This window comes from Pongo abelii, chromosome 5 (genome assembly GCF_028885655.2).
Source record: "Pongo abelii isolate AG06213 chromosome 5, NHGRI_mPonAbe1-v2.0_pri, whole genome shotgun sequence".
NCBI classification, from domain to species: Eukaryota; Metazoa; Chordata; class Mammalia; order Primates; family Hominidae; genus Pongo; species Pongo abelii.
Window position 1 is genome coordinate 43,278,985 of NC_071990.2, and position 18,046 is coordinate 43,297,030.

Genomic DNA, 18,046 nt, shown 5'->3' on the forward strand with positions numbered 1-18,046 from the left:
GGCACAGGATCCCCTGGCCTGACCTGAGCTGCCCTACTTCAGCAGGGGTGGTGCCAACGGAGCCAATTATAGTAGCACAAGCAAACCTCCCCAACAGCAGCAGGGTAGAGGCTCACCTATGGGGGTAGTTAGGGGTAGGAGTTTTTGCCTTTTCTGAAATAGAGAGAGGGTCTCTGTTGCCTAGGCAGGAGTGCAGTGGGTATTCACAGGCACGATCCCACTACTGATCAATCAGCATGGGAGTTTTGAGCTGCTCTCTTTCTGACCTGGGCCAGTTCACCCCTTTATTTTATATTTATTTATTTATTTATTTATTTATTTTTGAGATGGAGTCTTGCTCTGTTGCCAGGCTGGAGTGCAGTGGAGCGATCTCGGCTCACTGCAACCTCCGCCTCCCGGGTTCAAACAATTCTCCTGCCTCAGCCTCCCAAGTAGCTGGGACTACAGGCGTGCACCACCACTCCAGGCTAATTTTTGTATTTTTAGTAAAGATGGGGTTTCACCACGTTGGCCAGGATGGTCTCAATCTCTTGACCTCGTGATCCGCCCACCTCAACCTCCCAAAGTGCTGGGATTACAGATGTAAGCCACCATGCCCAGCCGCCAGTTCACCCCTTCTTAGGCAACCTGGGATCCCCTGCTCCTGGGAGTTCACCATATTGTTGCTGAACTTGGTGCAGATACCCGAATGGCAGAGCACACTGCAGCCCAGAACTCCTGGGCTCAAGCGATCCTCCTACCTCAGCTTCCCGAGTAGCTGGGACTAAAGGTGCATATAGCGCCGTGCCCGCAGGGGTAGGAGTTTTTCTTTCTTTTTTTTTCTTGTTCTTCCAAATCCCTTGTTTTGAGAATCAAGGGGTAGGAGTTTGATGACAGCGTGTGCAGCTCTGCAGGGACAGAGAAGGGGTGGAGGCAGAGGAGGGGAAGAAAGGGGCAAAATGGAGGAGCTTGTGGAAGTAAGAACTGTGCTAGAACAGTTCTTTGTGGGCCTATGCCATCAGATGGAATACACATTCAGGTTGCTGGGTGCCTGCAGTGGCCACAGGGGTCACTGACCTCACCTTCATCATGTCAGTCTTACTTAGGGAAGGCACCAAGGAACCACATTCACTGTTGGCAATGGTGGCCAAAATAGAGACTCACTGGCAATGCCTTCATTCACCACATCAAATGCTTCCATACCTGTTACTTGTCAGAGTCCCACAGTGACTGGGCACAAACGAGGAGAATTAAACCCTGCTCGATAATCTGCCCAAGTTACAAACCATCTGGTGAGTGGCCAAGTTGGGCTTGGATCTCCAGCCTGCCAGATGAAAGCACTTCTGACCACACACCCTCTGAGAAGGCGCTGAGTGCCATCATCCTGCCTGGTCCTCTCTCTCTGCCTAGAGGGGGTGCTAAGTCGCACCTGACTCCCTCTGCCTTTCTCCCAGTCTACCATCCTCACCCTAACAAGACCCTTGGCATATCATGCGACAGCCTCAGTGCCAAGGGCTCCTTCCCCACCAGCCAGGAAAGCCCTCCCACCTCCCCACTCAAATCTCTAGCAGTCGCCAAACACACACGTCATATAATCAAACTCTTGGGTTTTATTTCTGTAAAAGCTCCAGCTCTACCTTCCCCTGACCCCAAGTCTAGGGCTACCGGAAGGTAGAGAAGCTCTGGGTGGCAGTGCAGGAGGCATAGGGCACACCCCGGGAGCGAATCTGCACGGTATGGAAGGTGAGGGGGGGGTTGGGGCCTGAGGAGCCTGGGTTCAGGGACTCAGTGTGAGGCTCCATGACAGTCACAGGGACTGCATAGGACAGCACCTGGGGCCGGTCATCATGGCGTCTCAGTGTGCCCTTGCCCAGGAGGTGTAGGATGCAGGAGAGGACGTCAGTGCTGCTGCAGGCAGACCCCTTACCAAGGCTGCTGACCAAACCCCTGGGAGGACACGGGCCCTTCTGCCAAGCCTCCAGCACCTGGTGTGGGGGAGGAAGGGAGAAGTGGTAGTTTAGAGGCAGCTGACCCCTCCTTGCTTGAGCTTCCACTCCAACCACAAGCTGCTAGGACAGGACGCCCCAAGGACACCAGGTACATCCCGACCTCACTCCTCACACTCCTACAGGCTACATAGTGAACTAGGTGCTTCACCACATGTGGACCCACCTTGTCCTGTAGACTGCTCCCCCAACCCCAGCAAAGATCCGTCACCCATTGTGCCCACCCCTGCCTACCAGACAGACAAGCTGGTCAATGTGCAGCCCCTCATCCCCATGGGCCTTGAGGATTCGGACGATGAGGCAGTTCAGAAGATTCCGTCTCTTCTCCAAGTTCCGACCCTCTTCACCCTCAGCTTGCAGGTACGTCTGAGGTGGGATGAGCCGCACAATGTCCCATCTCGACCTGGGTTCCTTGCTGCCATCTCGAATCTTGAGGACCCCTGAAATAAATGCTGATCACTCACTCAGTGGAGAGCCCACAAGAAGCCTGGCCCTGCCTCAGAGCGGAGGCCCCTCTGGCCCTAAGTGCATACCTCCTGGTATATCCTTTTGCTCATGAAGGTCCAGGGGGCCTCTTGAAGAGGTGAGGGGCCCAATCGCCTGATTGAGCATGTCTGCGGAGAGCCCTGAGAGCGCCAGCAGACTCTCCACAGAGACCGCCTTCAGAGAACAGATGGGAGATATTCAGGGCCTCCCCAAGGAGTGGAGAGAAGAGGATGGAGGGAAGAAGCAGAGGGAGTCAAGGTTTCGGGAAGAGAGGCAAGGGACAAAGTGGGAGACAGGAGAGAGGTGCAGCGGGGCTGGGCCACCTTCAGGTCGTTGAGATACAGCAGTAGCCACATCTGCACGGTGGACACATGCAGGGTCTGGTTCCCAAACTGCAGCTCAGCCCAGCCCAGCCACGTCCACTGCAGTCGCCTCTGTGAGCCTCGCTCAAGGGCAGGGTGGCTCTGACCTGAAGACGTACCAGGAAGGGGGAGGGAGACAAAGAGCAAGTGAAAGGAGGGAGTTGGTGTTGGAGGGAGGGTGCACACTGGTCAAGCTCTGTTTATCTCTGCAGGGCGTGTGACCCCAGCATTTATGGACACTGGGGCTTCTGGTCTGAGCTTCCAGATCTCAGCCTTCTCTGGGCCTGCCTCTATGGCAAGCCTCAGGTATCTGGGAGCTATCCTATGCCTAGCCTGGTGCCAAGCAGGTTCTCATCAGTGCCTTCGAGGATTGCCCTATGTGTTTTTAGGGAGACAAAACCATGAAGGGAGGAAGGACTGGGGCTCTTATCAAGCTGGAGTATGATGACAGGAAACAATGTCTCCCCTATTAGGGGGCTCCCTGACCACAGGTCTGAGCCTCTTCCCCTCCTGTGTTGCTGCCAGCTCAGGGATCAGCCCCCAATGGGGAGTTTAGGATGACAGGTGACTGACCAGAAAAGAGCCAGACACCTACTCATATCTGGTGGCCTCAGGTGCCTCCTGCCTCCATCCTCCCCATCACCCACAAAGAGATTCCCGGGTTTTATTTTAGAACAGAAAAGGCAATGGTCTGGGGATCAGGTATCTGACAGCACCTGCCACCCTCAGCCACCAAGCTCCTGCCCTTTCTTCTCAAAACCACTGTTTTTCCCATGGCCCAGGGAATTCTTATCCCTAAAGACTATCTCTCCCTGAATCTATAAAAACAAAAATTAAAAATTTAAATTAAACGACCAACTTTTTTTTTTTTTTTTTTTGAGATGGAGTCTCGCTGTCACCCAGGCTAGAGTGCAGTGGCACGATCTCGGCTCACTGCAACATCCGCCTGTGGGTTGAAGCGATTCTCCTGCCTCAGCCTCCCAAGTAGCTGGGACTACAGGCACGCACCACCATACACGGCTAATTTTTGTATTTTTAGCAGAGACGAGGTTTCACCATGTTGGCCAAGGCTGGTCTTGAACTCCTGACCTCAAGTGATCCGCCCGCCTCAGCCTCCCAAAGTGCTGGGATTACAGGCGTGAGCACCGTGCCCAGCCAAAGACCATCTCTTTTTACATCAAGCCTCCCAACATCAGGGTCTGCCCCCAACCCCACGTCCTTTCCTAGCAGCCCACCCTCTCCCCAGTCCCCAGTCCCTCTGCCTGGCTGCTCACTCTTGTTGTAGAAGTTGGAGTATCTGTTCAAAGTGCCCCTCAGGTAGGAAGGCAGGCAGGTTCTGGGGTTCAGTGTGTGGCAGATTGAGGCAACAGGCCAGCAGTGTCGGGACAGGACAAGCACAGACACTTCTGGCATTGCCCCTTCATAGTAGAGGTCCTCATTCTCCTCCTCTTCCTCCTCTCCCTCCGCCACATCCACCGCTGCTGCTGCCCCAGCTTCCTCTTCCTTCTCGCTCTTGTGCTCCTTGCCACTGGCCCCATGGCCCACCTGAAGGAGCACAGGGTTCCCAGATGCCATGGCCTCCTCCAGTCTGCTCCACGCCCCTCTTCCCCCTACCCTCTCATTTGCTCATCCCTTCCAAGGCACTCACCTGTATTTTCTTCTCTGTATCCTCCAACTTTAGGAGTTCCTGATCCAGCTGCTGGAGCTGGTAGACGTGGAACTGGCGCTGCAGCTCCTTAGAGGTGCTCAGGCTCTGCAACATCTGCTGGGGGAGGCGGTTGGGGAAGCAGGGACCGATCTGCTCCAGCACGGCCCCTTCCAGCCAGCTTGAGACCACGCCCAGGAGACGGTCCGCCATGTAGTGCCTGCAGCGCATGCAGCCCGGGCCAAGCCTCAGTGTGGGCACCAGTGTGGCCCAGCCTCCCACTCCAAGGCTCCAGCCTGCCTCTATCCCAGACTTCCAGGCCCATGAGCTGGCTCTGCCACCATCATCCTGCCTCCCGCCAGCTCCCGCTCCCTAGGTCCACACTCACTGGTAATAATGCTCAAAGGTGGTGGCTATCTCCAGGCCGGAGAAAATCAGGACAGCTTGCAGGCATTGCTGCAGCTGTGCCAGCCTCTCCATTTCCTGGGCTCCACCAATCCGGCTGCCCTGGATCTGCTGGTCAATGTGCCGGGCGAACTGCTCACTCACCTGAGCAATGGCAGAGCACAGGAAAGCCATGAATAAGCCAGCAGAGCAGGTGAGTGGGGAGGAGGGACGAGGGTCTGGAAAGTAGATATGAATGCTGGCAGCTTCCTAAGGTGGTTGGTGCTTTCATACAACTATTTTATAAGATCATTAACCACTGTACAAATTAGCAATATTAACAATTATGGAAAGTGTCTTTTCACATTGTGTCTAAAAAATCAAACTAATAATAATCATTCAAAATGAGAAAATAAGGCCAGGCGCAGTTCACGCCTGTAATTCCAGCATTTTGGGAGGCCGAGACAGGCAGATGGCTTGAACCCAGGAGTTGGAGACCAGCCTGGGCAACATGGCAAAACCCCATCTCTACTAAAAATGTGAAAAAATTAGCTGGGCATGGTGGCACACGCCTATGGTCTCAGCTACCCAGAAGGCTGAGAGGACCACCTGAGCCCAAGAGGTTGAGGCTGCAGTGAGCTGTGACTGCACCACTGCAACCCAGTGTGGGAGAGGGTAAGACCCTGTTAAGAAAGAAGTAAAGAAAGAGAAAGAAAAGAAAGAAAGGGAGAGAAAGAAAAAGAAAGGAGAGGAAAAGAGGGGAGGGGAGGGGAGTGAAGGGAAGGGAAGGGGAAGGGAAGGGAAGGGGAAGGGAAGGGAGAGGTGGCTCATGCCTGTAATCCCAACACTTTGGGAGGCTGAGGTGGGTGGATCACGAGGTCAGGAGTTCGAGACCAGCCTGACCAATGTGGTGAAACTCCGTCTCTACTAAAAATACAAAAATTGGCTGGGCGTGGTAGCATGTGCCTATAATCCCAGCTACTTGGGAGGTTGAGGCAGGAGAATCGCTTGAACCTGGGAGGCGGAGGTTGTGGTGAGCTGAGATTGAGCCACTGCACTCCAGCTTGGGTGACAGAGTGAGACTGCATCTCAAAAAAAAAAAAGGAAGAAGAAAGAGAGAAGGAAAGAAAGAAAAAGGAAAGAGAGAAATAGAGAAGGAAGGAGGGAGGGAGGGAGAGAAGGAAAGAGGGAGGGAAGGAAGGAAGAAAGGAAGGAAGGAAAGAAAGAAGGAAGGGAGAAAGAGAGAGAGAAAGAAAGACAGACACAAGGAAGTAAGTTACATACACAAAGATGGTCCTGATGCAGTGTCACTGATAAACTAGGACTGGAGGCTACACAAGGAGCCTCATGCTCCTGCTGCTCTGTACCCTGCTTTTCCAGGGTGCTTCTTGCATTTTTGCTCATCAATTGTGGGTGGTTTTTTTTTTTTTTTTGATATGAGTCTAGCTCTGTCACCCAGACTGGAGTGCAGTGGTGCAATCTCGGCTGACTGCAACTGCAACCTCCAACTCCTGGGTTCAAACAATTCTCCTGCCTCAGCCTCCCAAGTAGCTAGGAATACAGGCATGTGCCACCATGCCTGGCTAATTTTTGTATTTTTAGTAGAGACGGGGTTTGGCCATGTTGGCCAGGCTGGCCTCAAACTCCTGCCCTCAGGTGATCTGCCTGCCTCGGCCTCCCAAAGTGCTGGGATTATAGGCATGAGCCACCACACCTGGCCACAATTTATTTTTTTCAATTTTTTAAACTTCTTATAACATGGCTATATACTAACATATGTTCACCATAGAATGGGAATGGTAGGGTGGGTCATTTGGAGGAGGTGAGGAAGGGAGAGTTTGTAGGAAGAGACCCAAGGATGAGGCAAGGGTAGAGGCTTACGTGGGCAGCTTTGAGAAAAGGGAGCTTCAGCAAGGCTCCCGCACAGCCATTTTGCAGCGCCAGCAAGAAGGCTGCCCGAGGCCCAAACAGTTCAGAGCTTGAGTTCTGCAGAATATTAAAGTGCTCACAGTAGCGTGGCACAAAGTCATCATCCCGCCAGGATGAGGTCAGAAAATTGTTCACCTGGAAGGAAGGGGCAGGAGCATGAAGACGCAACCCAACATGCCACCATTATGGTGTCCCCTCTCTCCCCCAGGCCTGCTCCTGCCCACCTGCTTCTCCACCACAGCCCGCCAACAGCGCGTCAGGTTTCTCATGATGCTGCTTGGAAGGCCCCGGGTAGCCAAGGAGCTCCAGTCGTGGCTTCTGTTTCTGCCTTCTGTGGAGACCAAGAAAGTGGCAGAGGCAAGGAGGGGGCAGCCCCTCCACTCCCAAGTCCCCATCCAAGGGGGTTCCCTGAGGCCTTTCCTGACATGCTGCCACCCAAAATGATGTTCATGGATGGAGGTGACACAAACCTGGAAGATGAACAGGCTGAGCCCATAGGGAGGGGAAGGATGGGGATGGACAGAAGCCTGTGGTGTACATGTGGGGCCCAGGAAAATGCTCCTGACTAGAGCTCCCCACCTGAATCTCCACTACTCACTGGGCCGAGGAGTGGCCACCACAGGAGGGGGTGCCTCACAGGGCTCGACATGCACCAGCAGGTGAGTGAGACGGCGCACCCGCGAGAAGAAAGCTGGGCCACGGCTCTGGGGGTTGAAGACAGCTTCCTGACACTCCAGGTACTGGTCCAGCAGCCAACCCAGGGGGCTAATGCCATCCTCATCTAGAGGGTGAGATAAACAAATCAAGGCACAGCCATATCTGCAGGGAAGTGGGAGAGGTTGGGCTGAACAGGAGTGTGGAGATAGAGCAACTGGACGGAATGATACAAGGGAGGGGGCCAGGTAGGGTGGTTTACGCCTGTAATCCCAGCACTTTGGGAGGCTGAGATGAGAGGATCGCTTGAGGCAGGAGTTCAAGACCGGCCTGGTCAACATAGCAGGACCCCATCTTTAAAAATAAGAAATAAACATAAAAAAATAGAAAAGGCCAGGCGCGGTGGCTCATGCCTGTAATCTCAGCACTTTGGGAGGCTGAGGTGGGCGGATCACCTGAGTCGGGAGTTCGAGATCAGCCTGACCAACATGAAGAAACCCCACCTCTACTAAAAATATAAAATTAGCTAGGTGTGGGTCGGGTGCGGTGGCTCATGCCTGTAATCCCAGCACTTTGGGAGACTGAGGCGGGTGGATCACCTGAGACTGGGAGTTTGAGACCAGCCTGACCAACATGGAGAAACCCCATCTCTACTAAAAATACAAAATTAGCTGGGCATGGTGGCCCATGCCTGTAATCCCAGCTATCTGGGAGGCTGAGGCAGGAGAATCACTTGAACCCTGGAGGCGGAGGTTGCAGTGAGCCGAGACCGCGCCATTGCACTCCAGTCTAGGCAACAAGAGCGAAACTCTGTCTCAAAAAAATAAAATAAAGTAAAATAAAATAAGCCAGGCATGGTGGTACATGCCTGTAATCCCAGCTACTTGGGAGGCTGAGGCAGGAGAATTGCCTGAACCCGGGAGGCAGAGGTTGCAGTGAGCCAAGATCATGCCATCGCACTCCAGCGTGGGTAACAAGAGCGAAACTGCGTCTCAAAAAAAAAAAAAGAATGATAAAGGGAGTGGGTAACAAGGCACCTCCTGCACTTATGGTGTCCCCTGACACTTGAGAGACATGGGAAAGGGGGCAGCCCCTGGGCTGTGAGAAGACAGCACTGGGATTACAAATGCAGGTGCCAAAAGGGCCAGGACATAATCCAGGTGGTTCTAGGGTAGAGCAAGAAGGAGCTAATTAGTGGAACCAAGCCCTGAGATGGTAATGGGTCCAGATGTCAGGATGGTTACCAGGGGAGGTGATGTTCTGCACCACGGGGCTGACCAGGGCCTCCCAGCAGGTCTTGCCCAGAGCCTGGGCAGCCTCGTTGTCAGGGAGGAAGCGGTCAGCAAAATTCTGCTCCTGGCGCAGAGCCCCGTTGAGTCTGGGGGTGAGAATGGAGGAGGAAGGTGTCAGGGGCTTGAAGCATATGTTATCTCAGTGTCCACCCTTCCTAAGACTGCCAGCTAACCCCAGCACCCAAACTGAAGGCCCCCCTGGTACTTCAGAACTGCCCTGTGCTAACTGGTATATCCCATTCCCAGCCCACTGGAGAAATCTTTTTTCTTTGTCCTTTCTTCCCCTCCCACAGCTCAGAACACTCCAGTCCCCTCCCCACGCATATTAAACCTCCATCTCACAGCTTCCATGGACCCCTGCCTGCCAGCTATTTGCAATAGCCTTACCTTTCCCACAGACACAAGCATACACGCACACTCTCACACACCTAGAACTCAGGTGCAGGAGGCTCCTGCGGTCCTCTGCCATGTCCTGGCTCCAGGCCTGTGCTCGAACCATGTAGAAGAGGCGTGTGTGACGACAGAGCTGCTCCCGGAACACTGGCCAGAATGTGGGCTTGGGGCCTAGGATCTCTAGCCCCCGAATGCGCGTATCAATGCCACCCTGAAACACACACAGGACTATCTTCACTCACCCCACACCTCCTTGGGATGGGCTGGGGTCAGCTACGCCCTCGAACCTCATCCCTGGAGCTGCTCGAGACCCAGGCTGGCCCTCTGGCTCAAGATCTGCCTGTTTATGGGGCTCAGAGCCCCCTACCCAGGGCCACACCCCACATCCCTGGTCCCACCTGCTGGCAGCGCTTTATGCGGATCTGGATGATGGGCCAGAAGCGGGTCAGGTTCTCCAGGAGGATCACCCGGCTGGCAGAGGGCATCACATTCACCTGGCAGGGGGCAGAGAAGGCTGTCACCGCCACACATGCAGATGGGAGTGCTGAGCCAAGTTGGCTCTAGGCTCCAGTCCCCTCACTGTTTCCCTCCCTTCCCCAGCCCTGGGATGTGTAGGGTCCTGATAAAGCTGTCCTCATGCCACCCTCATTGTTCAGGGCCTGGTGGCACAAGCACAGGGATAAAGGGCACTACTTTCTGTGGGGCTCAAGACAGGTGGGAGTAGAAAAAAGTCGGATAGGGCCAGATCGAAGCAGGAGGGCAGATCCTGTGAGGGGTGGAGTAATGGCTAATGGCCCTGGGGTCCTACCGAGTTGAGTTCCGTGTGAAGAGAGCTAGTGCTATCACCCCCGCACACCACCACTCGGGCCGGCATGTAGCTCGAGTCCTCACTAGCCACAAGCAGAGTCAGTTGCCTGGGAGTGGGGAGGAAAAACCATTTGGAACTTGTAGCCAGGGCCCATGGCCAAGTCCAGGGGGTGGTGCTTCCCCCAAAACAAACACAGGGGCGTCACAGGAAAGCATAGGTGTGTGGCAAAGCACATGCGTGGGAGCGTTACCTGATGAGGATGCCCTGGCGCATGTGCAGAGTGATGTAGTGGGAGCCGGCGCTGCCGTTGGACTCCCAGTAGGTCTTGGGGTTGCGGTCCGTCAGCTTGCTGGCCCGGTGCGGGTTGGAGGACACCTCTACCTTCTCCCAGCACTTGTCCTCCTTCACTTCCACACTGGAGCCTGGGGGCAAGTGGGAAGGGGTGGCGGTCACAGCCAGGTAGGGTGTAGAGGGGAAACAGACATAGGTGTGGGGAGGTGGAGCAACACGGCAACAGGCACGAACCCTGGCACAGGTATCTGAGGAACACATCAAAGAAAGGGATGTTGATGGGCCGGTGGGTTCGTCTGTGGTCTTCGATCTGGCCCAACACCATCTGCAGCCAGAACATCAGAAGGGGCACAGGGGCAGAAGGAACACGGAGAGACACACGGAAACACGGATGAAGGAGAGACCAAGCAGCAGTGGGACTTCCTCTACAGCACCAGCAGAGCAGGTCCAGATAGGGAAGAGGGGCAGGGGAACAAATGCCCCAGGGTCACTAGAGTCACCTGTTGTTCCCAGCCATGGGAACACAGCCCTTACCCGCCACTGCTCGGGTTTCACATTCTGATGCCACTCTAAGCCCACAAGCTCCCCTTCCTCCTGACCTGGATGCAGCCTCCCAGGATGTTGGTGATGAGTTTGCGGTAGAGGTGGGCATGCTTCTCACACTTGAACACCATGTCCCGCAGCTCCTGAGCCAGCTCCAGCTTTCCCAGGTGCTTTTCCAGGGCCTTGGAGATGGCGTCTCTTGCTCCCAGCTGATTCAGCACCACGGCATAGTCCCTGCTCACTGAGGTCAGGCGGTGCAGGAAGAAAATCAGTTCCTGGAGCACCTGGGTGGGGACATAAGGGAGGAGATGAATGAAGACAGGGCGAGGGCCGCAAGGGCATCTGCAGTAGCGGGTACCCACTGTGTACTCTGTGTACTGGGTGCTGGGGGTGCTACAGTGAGCAAGGCAGAGTGAGGAAGTGAAAAGACAGGGATGGGGAGACACAAGGGCCAGGTGGTTAGAGAACCAAAGACAAACCAAAATGGAAAAGGGCACAAGATGCCCTGCTACTCTAGGGTTCTAGGCTGCTGATTATATTGGCAAAAACTGCAGAGAGCATCCAGGCCCCACTGTCCCAAAAACCAGTTGTAGGGCTGTGTTTTGAGATGTTCAGGCACAGACACCTGGATGGCTGGGAAGGCGCTGACAGGGACTGGGTTTGTGTGTGTATACCCAATGAGCCTGCCTTAGAAAGTAAATTCCAGGTAACAGCCAAAAATACAGCCACACTGCAAATACCTACTGTCACCATGACCCTAGTTCTCTGAGCCCTTCTGAAGCCTTCTGTGCCCAGGACTTCTCTGTAGCTCTTGCAGGGGACTCTGGTATGTGATGGGCCCTCTGCCTCCTTCATCCCCCTTTCTCCCACAGGCCCAGCCAAAAATGGAGCTATTGAAGCTCTTAATGTTTTATGTAATAATATCTCCATATCCTTTTGTGTAAAAAAGAGAGTGGCAAGATCACACATTCGGGTTTGCTTATATTTGCATAAGGGAACATGGGAAAGATACATAAATTAATACAAGTAGTTACCAGTAAGGGGTGTGTGGGGGACACTGGGAGAACAGAGATTTGGGTGAGAGCAAGAATTCTCAGTGTATACCTTGTTAGAGCGTTTTGATTTGTGAACCATGTGAATGTATTACCTATTTAAAAAAAATAAAATTCAATTTTAAAAGCAAAACTCAAACCAAGAGCCCAAAAGCTCTATCACACCCTCCAGAGCCTTGCCCAGCAGGTGTGCCTTGCCAGTGGCTGCCTTAATCCTCTCCCCCAGCCTCTCCCCAGAGCAGGGCAGGGGTACCTCTCGATCAGTATTTGGGGACCGCAGGCAGGCCATGCAGGCATCCACGGCCTCGTGCCAGGGGAGCAGCAGTGCCTCAGGGAAGTCCACCAGCTGCTTCAGGATTCTGGGGGCAGAGAAATGTGCAGCCAGCCTCGTGGACCCCCTTTGCCCTCAGAGATCCCACCTGTCACCATGCTCTCACCTCAGCACAGTCAGGTGCAGGGTCCTGTTAGTTTCCGGGGTGTCTAGGCTCTGCATCAGTGCCAGGAAGGGCTGCGGCTGCCGCTGCAGCTGCAGCAGGAGTGGCTTGACCTTGTTCTCCTGGGTCCCCTCCGAGCTGAGGGCTTGCTCTAGATCCAGGAGGATTTTCCCAGCTGGACCATAACCCTCCACCAGACGCTGCAGGGGAGTGTTGGGACTCTGAGATGGGGGTTCTTTTGCTATAGGAAGGGGAGAGTCACAGGAGTTGGCCATTGTTAGTAATGTAAAGGCTCAGAAATAGATTCATAACTCTCAATCTTTTTCTCTAATTTCTCCTAAAAAAAGTTTTAAATTTTTTAATCCCCCTAAAAGTTAGGTTTGGGGATCTAATCTCTTAATATCATTGTAAGACAGCTTCATGACAAATTTTATATTCTTTTTTTTTTTTTTTTTTTGAGACGGAGTCTCGCTCTGTCACCCAGGCTAGAGTGCAGTGGCATGATCTCGGCTCACTGCAACCTCCGCCTCTTGGGTTCACGCTATTCTCCTGCCTCAGCCTCCAGTAGCTGGGACTACAGGTGCCCACCACCATGCCAGGCTAATTTTTTTTTTTTTTTGTAGTTTTAGTAGAGACGGGGTTTCACCATGTAAGGCAGGATGATCTCGATCTCCTGACCTCATGATCCGCCTGCCTTGGCCTTCCAAAGTGCTGGGATTACAGGCGTGAGCCACCGCACCTGGCCTTTATATTCTTAAAATAGCAAAGTAGCTTCATCTGAAAACAGGAGAGCACTTCCCTTTATTTCAAAGCATAGAATATGTTTCTGTACAAGAGAAAAAGCTAAATGTGGGGGCTTTTTTAAGTCTTCAAAATTCTCTTGCAATTTTCTAACTTTACATCCTCCTTCATTCTTTGAGGGAACACAATGCCTGCTTCTCCATTTGTTGCTTCTCTCTAAGTTGCAGATTCTAAGGTGGCATCACTTCCAGAAAGGATTGCATAAAAATCAGCACAGACATCTCTCCTGTGCTAATGCCCTGAAGGTGTGTCAGCTCAGCTACTGTGTCTGGCACCCACCTTCCACTTTGGCTGCATCTTCTGAGTCCTTAGCCTGGGCCTGCGCTTCCAGCAGGACATCTTCTTGGGCTTCTAGAAGGGATGGGTAGGCTGGGTTCCCTGCTAGGGCTTCAGGCCCATACTTCTTGTAGACATGGCAGTTGATCAGGTCCCTGAGGGCACTGTCATTGAGTCGCTGTGGCAGAGTCAGCAGCAAGTCCTGGGCCAATTCTATGGGCACGGCCAGTTCAGCTAGGATCTCATCATCCAGAATCTGCCATCAAGGAGAAGCTCTCACTGCAGACAGCCCTGCCGACACAGAGGCCCCAGGGAGCACTTGGTAGGGGTGGGGGTCTCTCTGCACACATACCCTCCATCCTGATCCTCTCATGGCTGGCAGCTGGCTCCTCCCAAACAGCTCACCCTCCCACCTCTGAAAATTCCAGACCCCTCCTCTGCAGCCCCTTCCACTCTCTGACCTCCACTTTTCATCCTGAGCCTTCCAAATGCTCTATACAGTCCAGCCCTTGCAATAGAGCCCTCCAACCTCCGAGTGTCTCCAGGCTGGCTCTACCTCCCCGTCTAGGTTCTCCTGGAGGATCTGGAGAACCTCCTGATGGTCAGGTCCATCCAACTTCTTGATGAAGAAGAGGAGTTCCCACCACTCAGCCAGGGTCAGGTGTTCACACTCCTCACTGTCCTCATCCTCAGGCAGCACATAAGGCACAGCATAGAGTTCCGTCATGGGCCTCCAGCGCCAGGCAGGCAGGGCTGTGGAAATGGGCCGAGGGGCACAAGGATGTCACTAGCAACTCAGCAGGACCACCGTTCCTCTGCTCAGAGCTGACCCTTGCTTCCTCCCTGGGCTCACCTCTACCCAGGACTCTACTGGCCACTGCCCCTTGGTACTCATCAGCCTCAACCATGTCCTCAATGTCTTCCTCAAAGCCCAAGATCTCCAGCATGTGCCAGTGCACCCAATAGGTGCGGCCTGTTGACTCCCACAATACCTGGAGAATAGGGAAAGAAAGAGAGGGAAGGGGAAGGGAGGACTCACAAATGACTGGCTGTGGCCCAATACTGAGGACTTATAGCCCTCAGCGTGACCACCTGGCCAGGTTTTAGAAAAACCTCCACACAACAAAACAGCAGCATATGGAGAACACACACACACACACACACACACACACAAACAGGATGCCTTCTTTGGGGGATGGGCCTGTCTCTCCTCTCACCCTGTCTTTCATGGCTTATGCCCCCACACTTCCTTCTGGCCTCCACCACCTGACCCTGACCTTTGGAGGAGTCTAGCTATATCAGTTTCTTCCCGGGTGTGAGTCTTCTTGACTTCATAGCCTCCTAAACCCAGATTTTCCCAGCTCTCAGAATGACCCCCCTCTCAACTACTGACTCTTTTTCACCATCCCAATCTTACCGAAAGCTTTCTCTTTGGGTGGCCTGCTGGAGCCCCCCCGTATAGAAGTCCCAGCTCTGCCCCACCCCAAATAGACCCCCAACAGTATCCCACCACCGTGTGCCGCTCACCTGCACAGGAGGCACACCGTTGTTGCTCTGCCGAAACTCGCCCTCATCCCCAGCACTGATCTCCTCATACTCATCCAGCATCCGCACTCGCATCCCCGGCTGCAGCGTGTCCCGCACATACAAGGCATAGGTATTGCCACTTGCGAACTCAGAACGAGGGCGAAAATGTCTTGACCTCCTGAAGGAGGGCTGAGCCTGGGTGGCAGGGAGCCCTGGGCTCACATCTGCCAGCTGAGGCTGGAAGATGGAACCGGGGGACCGTGCTGAGCTCCTTGGTCTGTCTGAGGCTTGGTCCCATCGCATGGCTTGCACCAGCTCCGAGATCAGGGTGCCCATGGCCATACTGAACTCCAGCTCCAGTTGACCCCTCTCCCCACTCCACTCCTCAGGAGCAGAGGTGTTCTGGGCTCCTGGCTCCGCAGCACTGTCGTTCAGCTGATCCAGGAGCGAGGTGACATGCAAATACCGCTTCACCAGGGAGAAGAGCACCCTTCCTGGGACCTGTGGGATACAACCTTTGGCCTGTATCCACCTTGTCCCAGTTTAAGCCCCTCTCTCCATACCATCCTCTGCAGATAGGTGCAAAGGCCTGGACCCTAGATCTTGTTCACAAGTTCCCCCCACCTTACACCCCCAAAGGTTACCTGTGGTAGCTGAATGCCCTCGAAAGACATGGGATGTTCAGAGAGCGTGGCCTGTGCAAACAGTGCTAGCAGAGCACAGCGGCTGTCAAAATCCAGGTGTTTCTCAATGGCTTCTTGTTGGCTTAGTGACAGAAGGATCTGAGTCCGGGTCCCTGTAACCCACGCCCCAATCGGTAACTTTTCCCTAATCTCACCCTTCCTAGAAATCTTAGACCCTCTACTCTTTCAATCCAATCCTTTTGCCACCACACAATGGGAAAGAACTGTTTTGCTTCAAAAGCTAAAATTTGCTAACTTATACGCATACACACACACACATGCACATAAACACGATCTACAATAGTCTAAACTCTAAATTCTTCCTTTGCATAAAAAGCAACTAATTAATATGAGGTTCTTGAAGATAGTCTTTCCTCTTTTGGCAGATAACCCCCACCCTCACTCCCATTCCCACCTCCTTTTCTTCCAACTCTAAGAGAAGGGCAACAGAATCATTTACGTACTGATGAGATCAGAGGCTCCTGCCACAGTGTCCTGTGAGTCCCTGAGCCGACCCAGCCCTTCTCCTGCTTTCCCTTCCTCCCCACACTGCCCCTCACCAGCGTCATGGGAGGACAGGGCTTGTATCATCCGGCCTGCACTCCAGCGAATCTGATAATCGGGACTACTCAACATGTGCATGAGCAAGTCCAGGACCCTTGGGTCCTTGAATACTCCAGTGAGGGGCTCAATGCTGGCATAGGCGCTGAGCACGTGGACAGTGTGAAGTAGAGGAGCAGGAGGGATGGTGCCCACACACTCCTCCAGCTGCCGAAGGGCTCTCTGAATGAGGGACTTCACATCGGTTTCCATCTCCTCCAGCACAGATTTGTCCAGGGCCCCAACCTCCCCTGTAGACTCCTGGGAGGGCCCGATGACCTGGCCATCCTCGCCCAGCATCTTGTGGCAGTTGGCATAGATCTCATCCTTGGACATCCACAGCAGGATGTGCTCAGCCTTGCAGTCCACTTGGCCAGAGCCCCCGTCCCCCTCATCGCCACGCCGCAGGATGAGCCAACGGATCTGGTACTCAGGATGCCCATCATGGCCCACTCGCTGGCGGATCAGCTCATCAGGATAGGCATGTAAGCCGGGCCCCAGGGGCACCCTGAATTCCCTGTAGCGGAGTTCTCCCACCATCCTGGCACCTGGAGCACACAAGGAAAAGAGAACAGACAAGCTAGAGTAAGGAGAGGTCAGAAAATCAAAGATATCCAGGAGGTGGGGAAGCAAATGGCAACAGCTGTCAGGCAGGGTGGGGTAAAGCCAGGCCCAGGAGTTGCATGCTGCACACTGGGTGGGGGCAGGCCTAAGCAGAGAACACTGGGGTGTTTGTTGTGAAAGAACACAAAATTTGGGGGCTAAAAGGAAGGTCCCCAAGACCCTGTGGCCTGGAGTGGGTTGGTATGCAACAGTGGGCGGACTATTGCGGACAGGGCAGCCTTGGAGTTACAAGTGAATCCCAAGGCCTTGGAACAGGCAGCAACCCATGGGGTATGTGAAGCCCAGAGGGGTATGTTTGGGAGGGAGATCGTGAGTGTGTGTGAAAAGGGGTGCTGTCTCTAAGGATTGGAGCATGGGAGTGTGAGACCCGAGTTAAGAGTCCCGAGATCGCAGTTAAGAGACCTGAGAAGTGGTGGTGGAGTGGGAGGGTAAGGCGCGATGGACTAGGAGGAGGCACTGGTAGGTTGGAGGCGCCTCCGACTGGAGCAACTGGAACAAGAGGGCTGGTGGGGGCGCCGCGAGACCCAGGACAGGGTGCACAGACCAGGTAGGTGAGGGGCTTGGGGGACCGAGGTTGGAGACCGGAGAAGCCAGGGGCGCGCGGTAAGGTGGGGGAGGGGGATTAGGCCCCATAAACTAGAACCCCGAGGCACGGTAGGATGGGGGACGGAGGTTGGGTGAGCGCGAGGCTCGATGGGCAAGTGGGCAGGGGAGGAGAAGCAAGGGGCCGCGGCGGGGCTCTGGCCACCTCAGAAGTCCACCGGGGTCCTGGCGCGAGGCCTGTCCTTCACAGAGCAAGGGACGCGGCACAGACGCTGGCTGCGACTTGGGCCCCACCTGGGCCCCGCGAGGGGGTCGAGACGGAGAGACGGGATGGGGTGTGCCTCTGCGGAACAGAGCTGCACCCGCGTGAGTCGGCAGCCACTGGGGCAGGGTGGGGCCCGGTCCCCGCCAGCGGCTCCGCCAGCCAAAAGCCACGGCTCATTTCCGCCGGAGCCAGCGGAAAGCTAGGGGCCCTGGGAGAGCGCCGGGGCGGAGCCGCGGGTGCCACCTTGGCGACGCAGCACCTCCTTCTCTGCGCCGCCCTTTCCTCTTCCTTTTGTCGTCCCTCCTGCGGAAGTGCCCTCCCCGTTTCCCAAAGTCAGAACTGGAAAAGGCCTCGGACGTCATTTATTTCCATCCCCGGCTCCATTACCTGTAAGGGAATTGGGGTGGGGACAGACGCAGTGTCCCGTACTTTCTCTTCCACACTTTTTACTTCTTTTCCCCACGTTTAG

The 18,046-nt window shown here is 54.4% G+C and overlaps 1 protein-coding gene and 1 long non-coding RNA gene across 10 annotated transcripts; one reads left to right on the top strand and one right to left on the bottom strand.

Moving 5' to 3' along the window:
* Positions 1-822: 822 nt before the first annotated feature.
* CUL7 (cullin 7) lies at positions 823-17,840 on the bottom strand. Of its 9 annotated transcripts, none has more exon segments than NM_001131799.1 (26): positions 823-1,964; positions 2,220-2,425; positions 2,519-2,645; positions 2,795-2,940; positions 4,108-4,378; positions 4,482-4,698; positions 4,867-5,027; positions 6,744-6,926; positions 7,016-7,122; positions 7,390-7,572; positions 8,690-8,823; positions 9,166-9,341; positions 9,529-9,624; positions 9,939-10,044; positions 10,189-10,360; positions 10,464-10,554; positions 10,829-11,056; positions 12,078-12,183; positions 12,262-12,499; positions 13,339-13,591; positions 13,892-14,088; positions 14,189-14,327; positions 14,863-15,363; positions 15,507-15,658; positions 16,010-16,693; positions 17,518-17,776. In NM_001131799.1, coding segments are annotated over 25 exon segments (5,190 nt in total). In that variant the 5' UTR covers positions 16,686-16,693; positions 17,518-17,776; the 3' UTR covers positions 823-1,640.
* Positions 4,940-8,253, top strand: LOC134761599 (uncharacterized). The gene is made up of 2 exons (XR_010140493.1): positions 4,940-5,076; positions 7,000-8,253. It is a non-coding gene; the product is annotated as an uncharacterized LOC134761599 (long non-coding RNA).
* Positions 17,841-18,046: the final 206 nt, after the last annotated feature.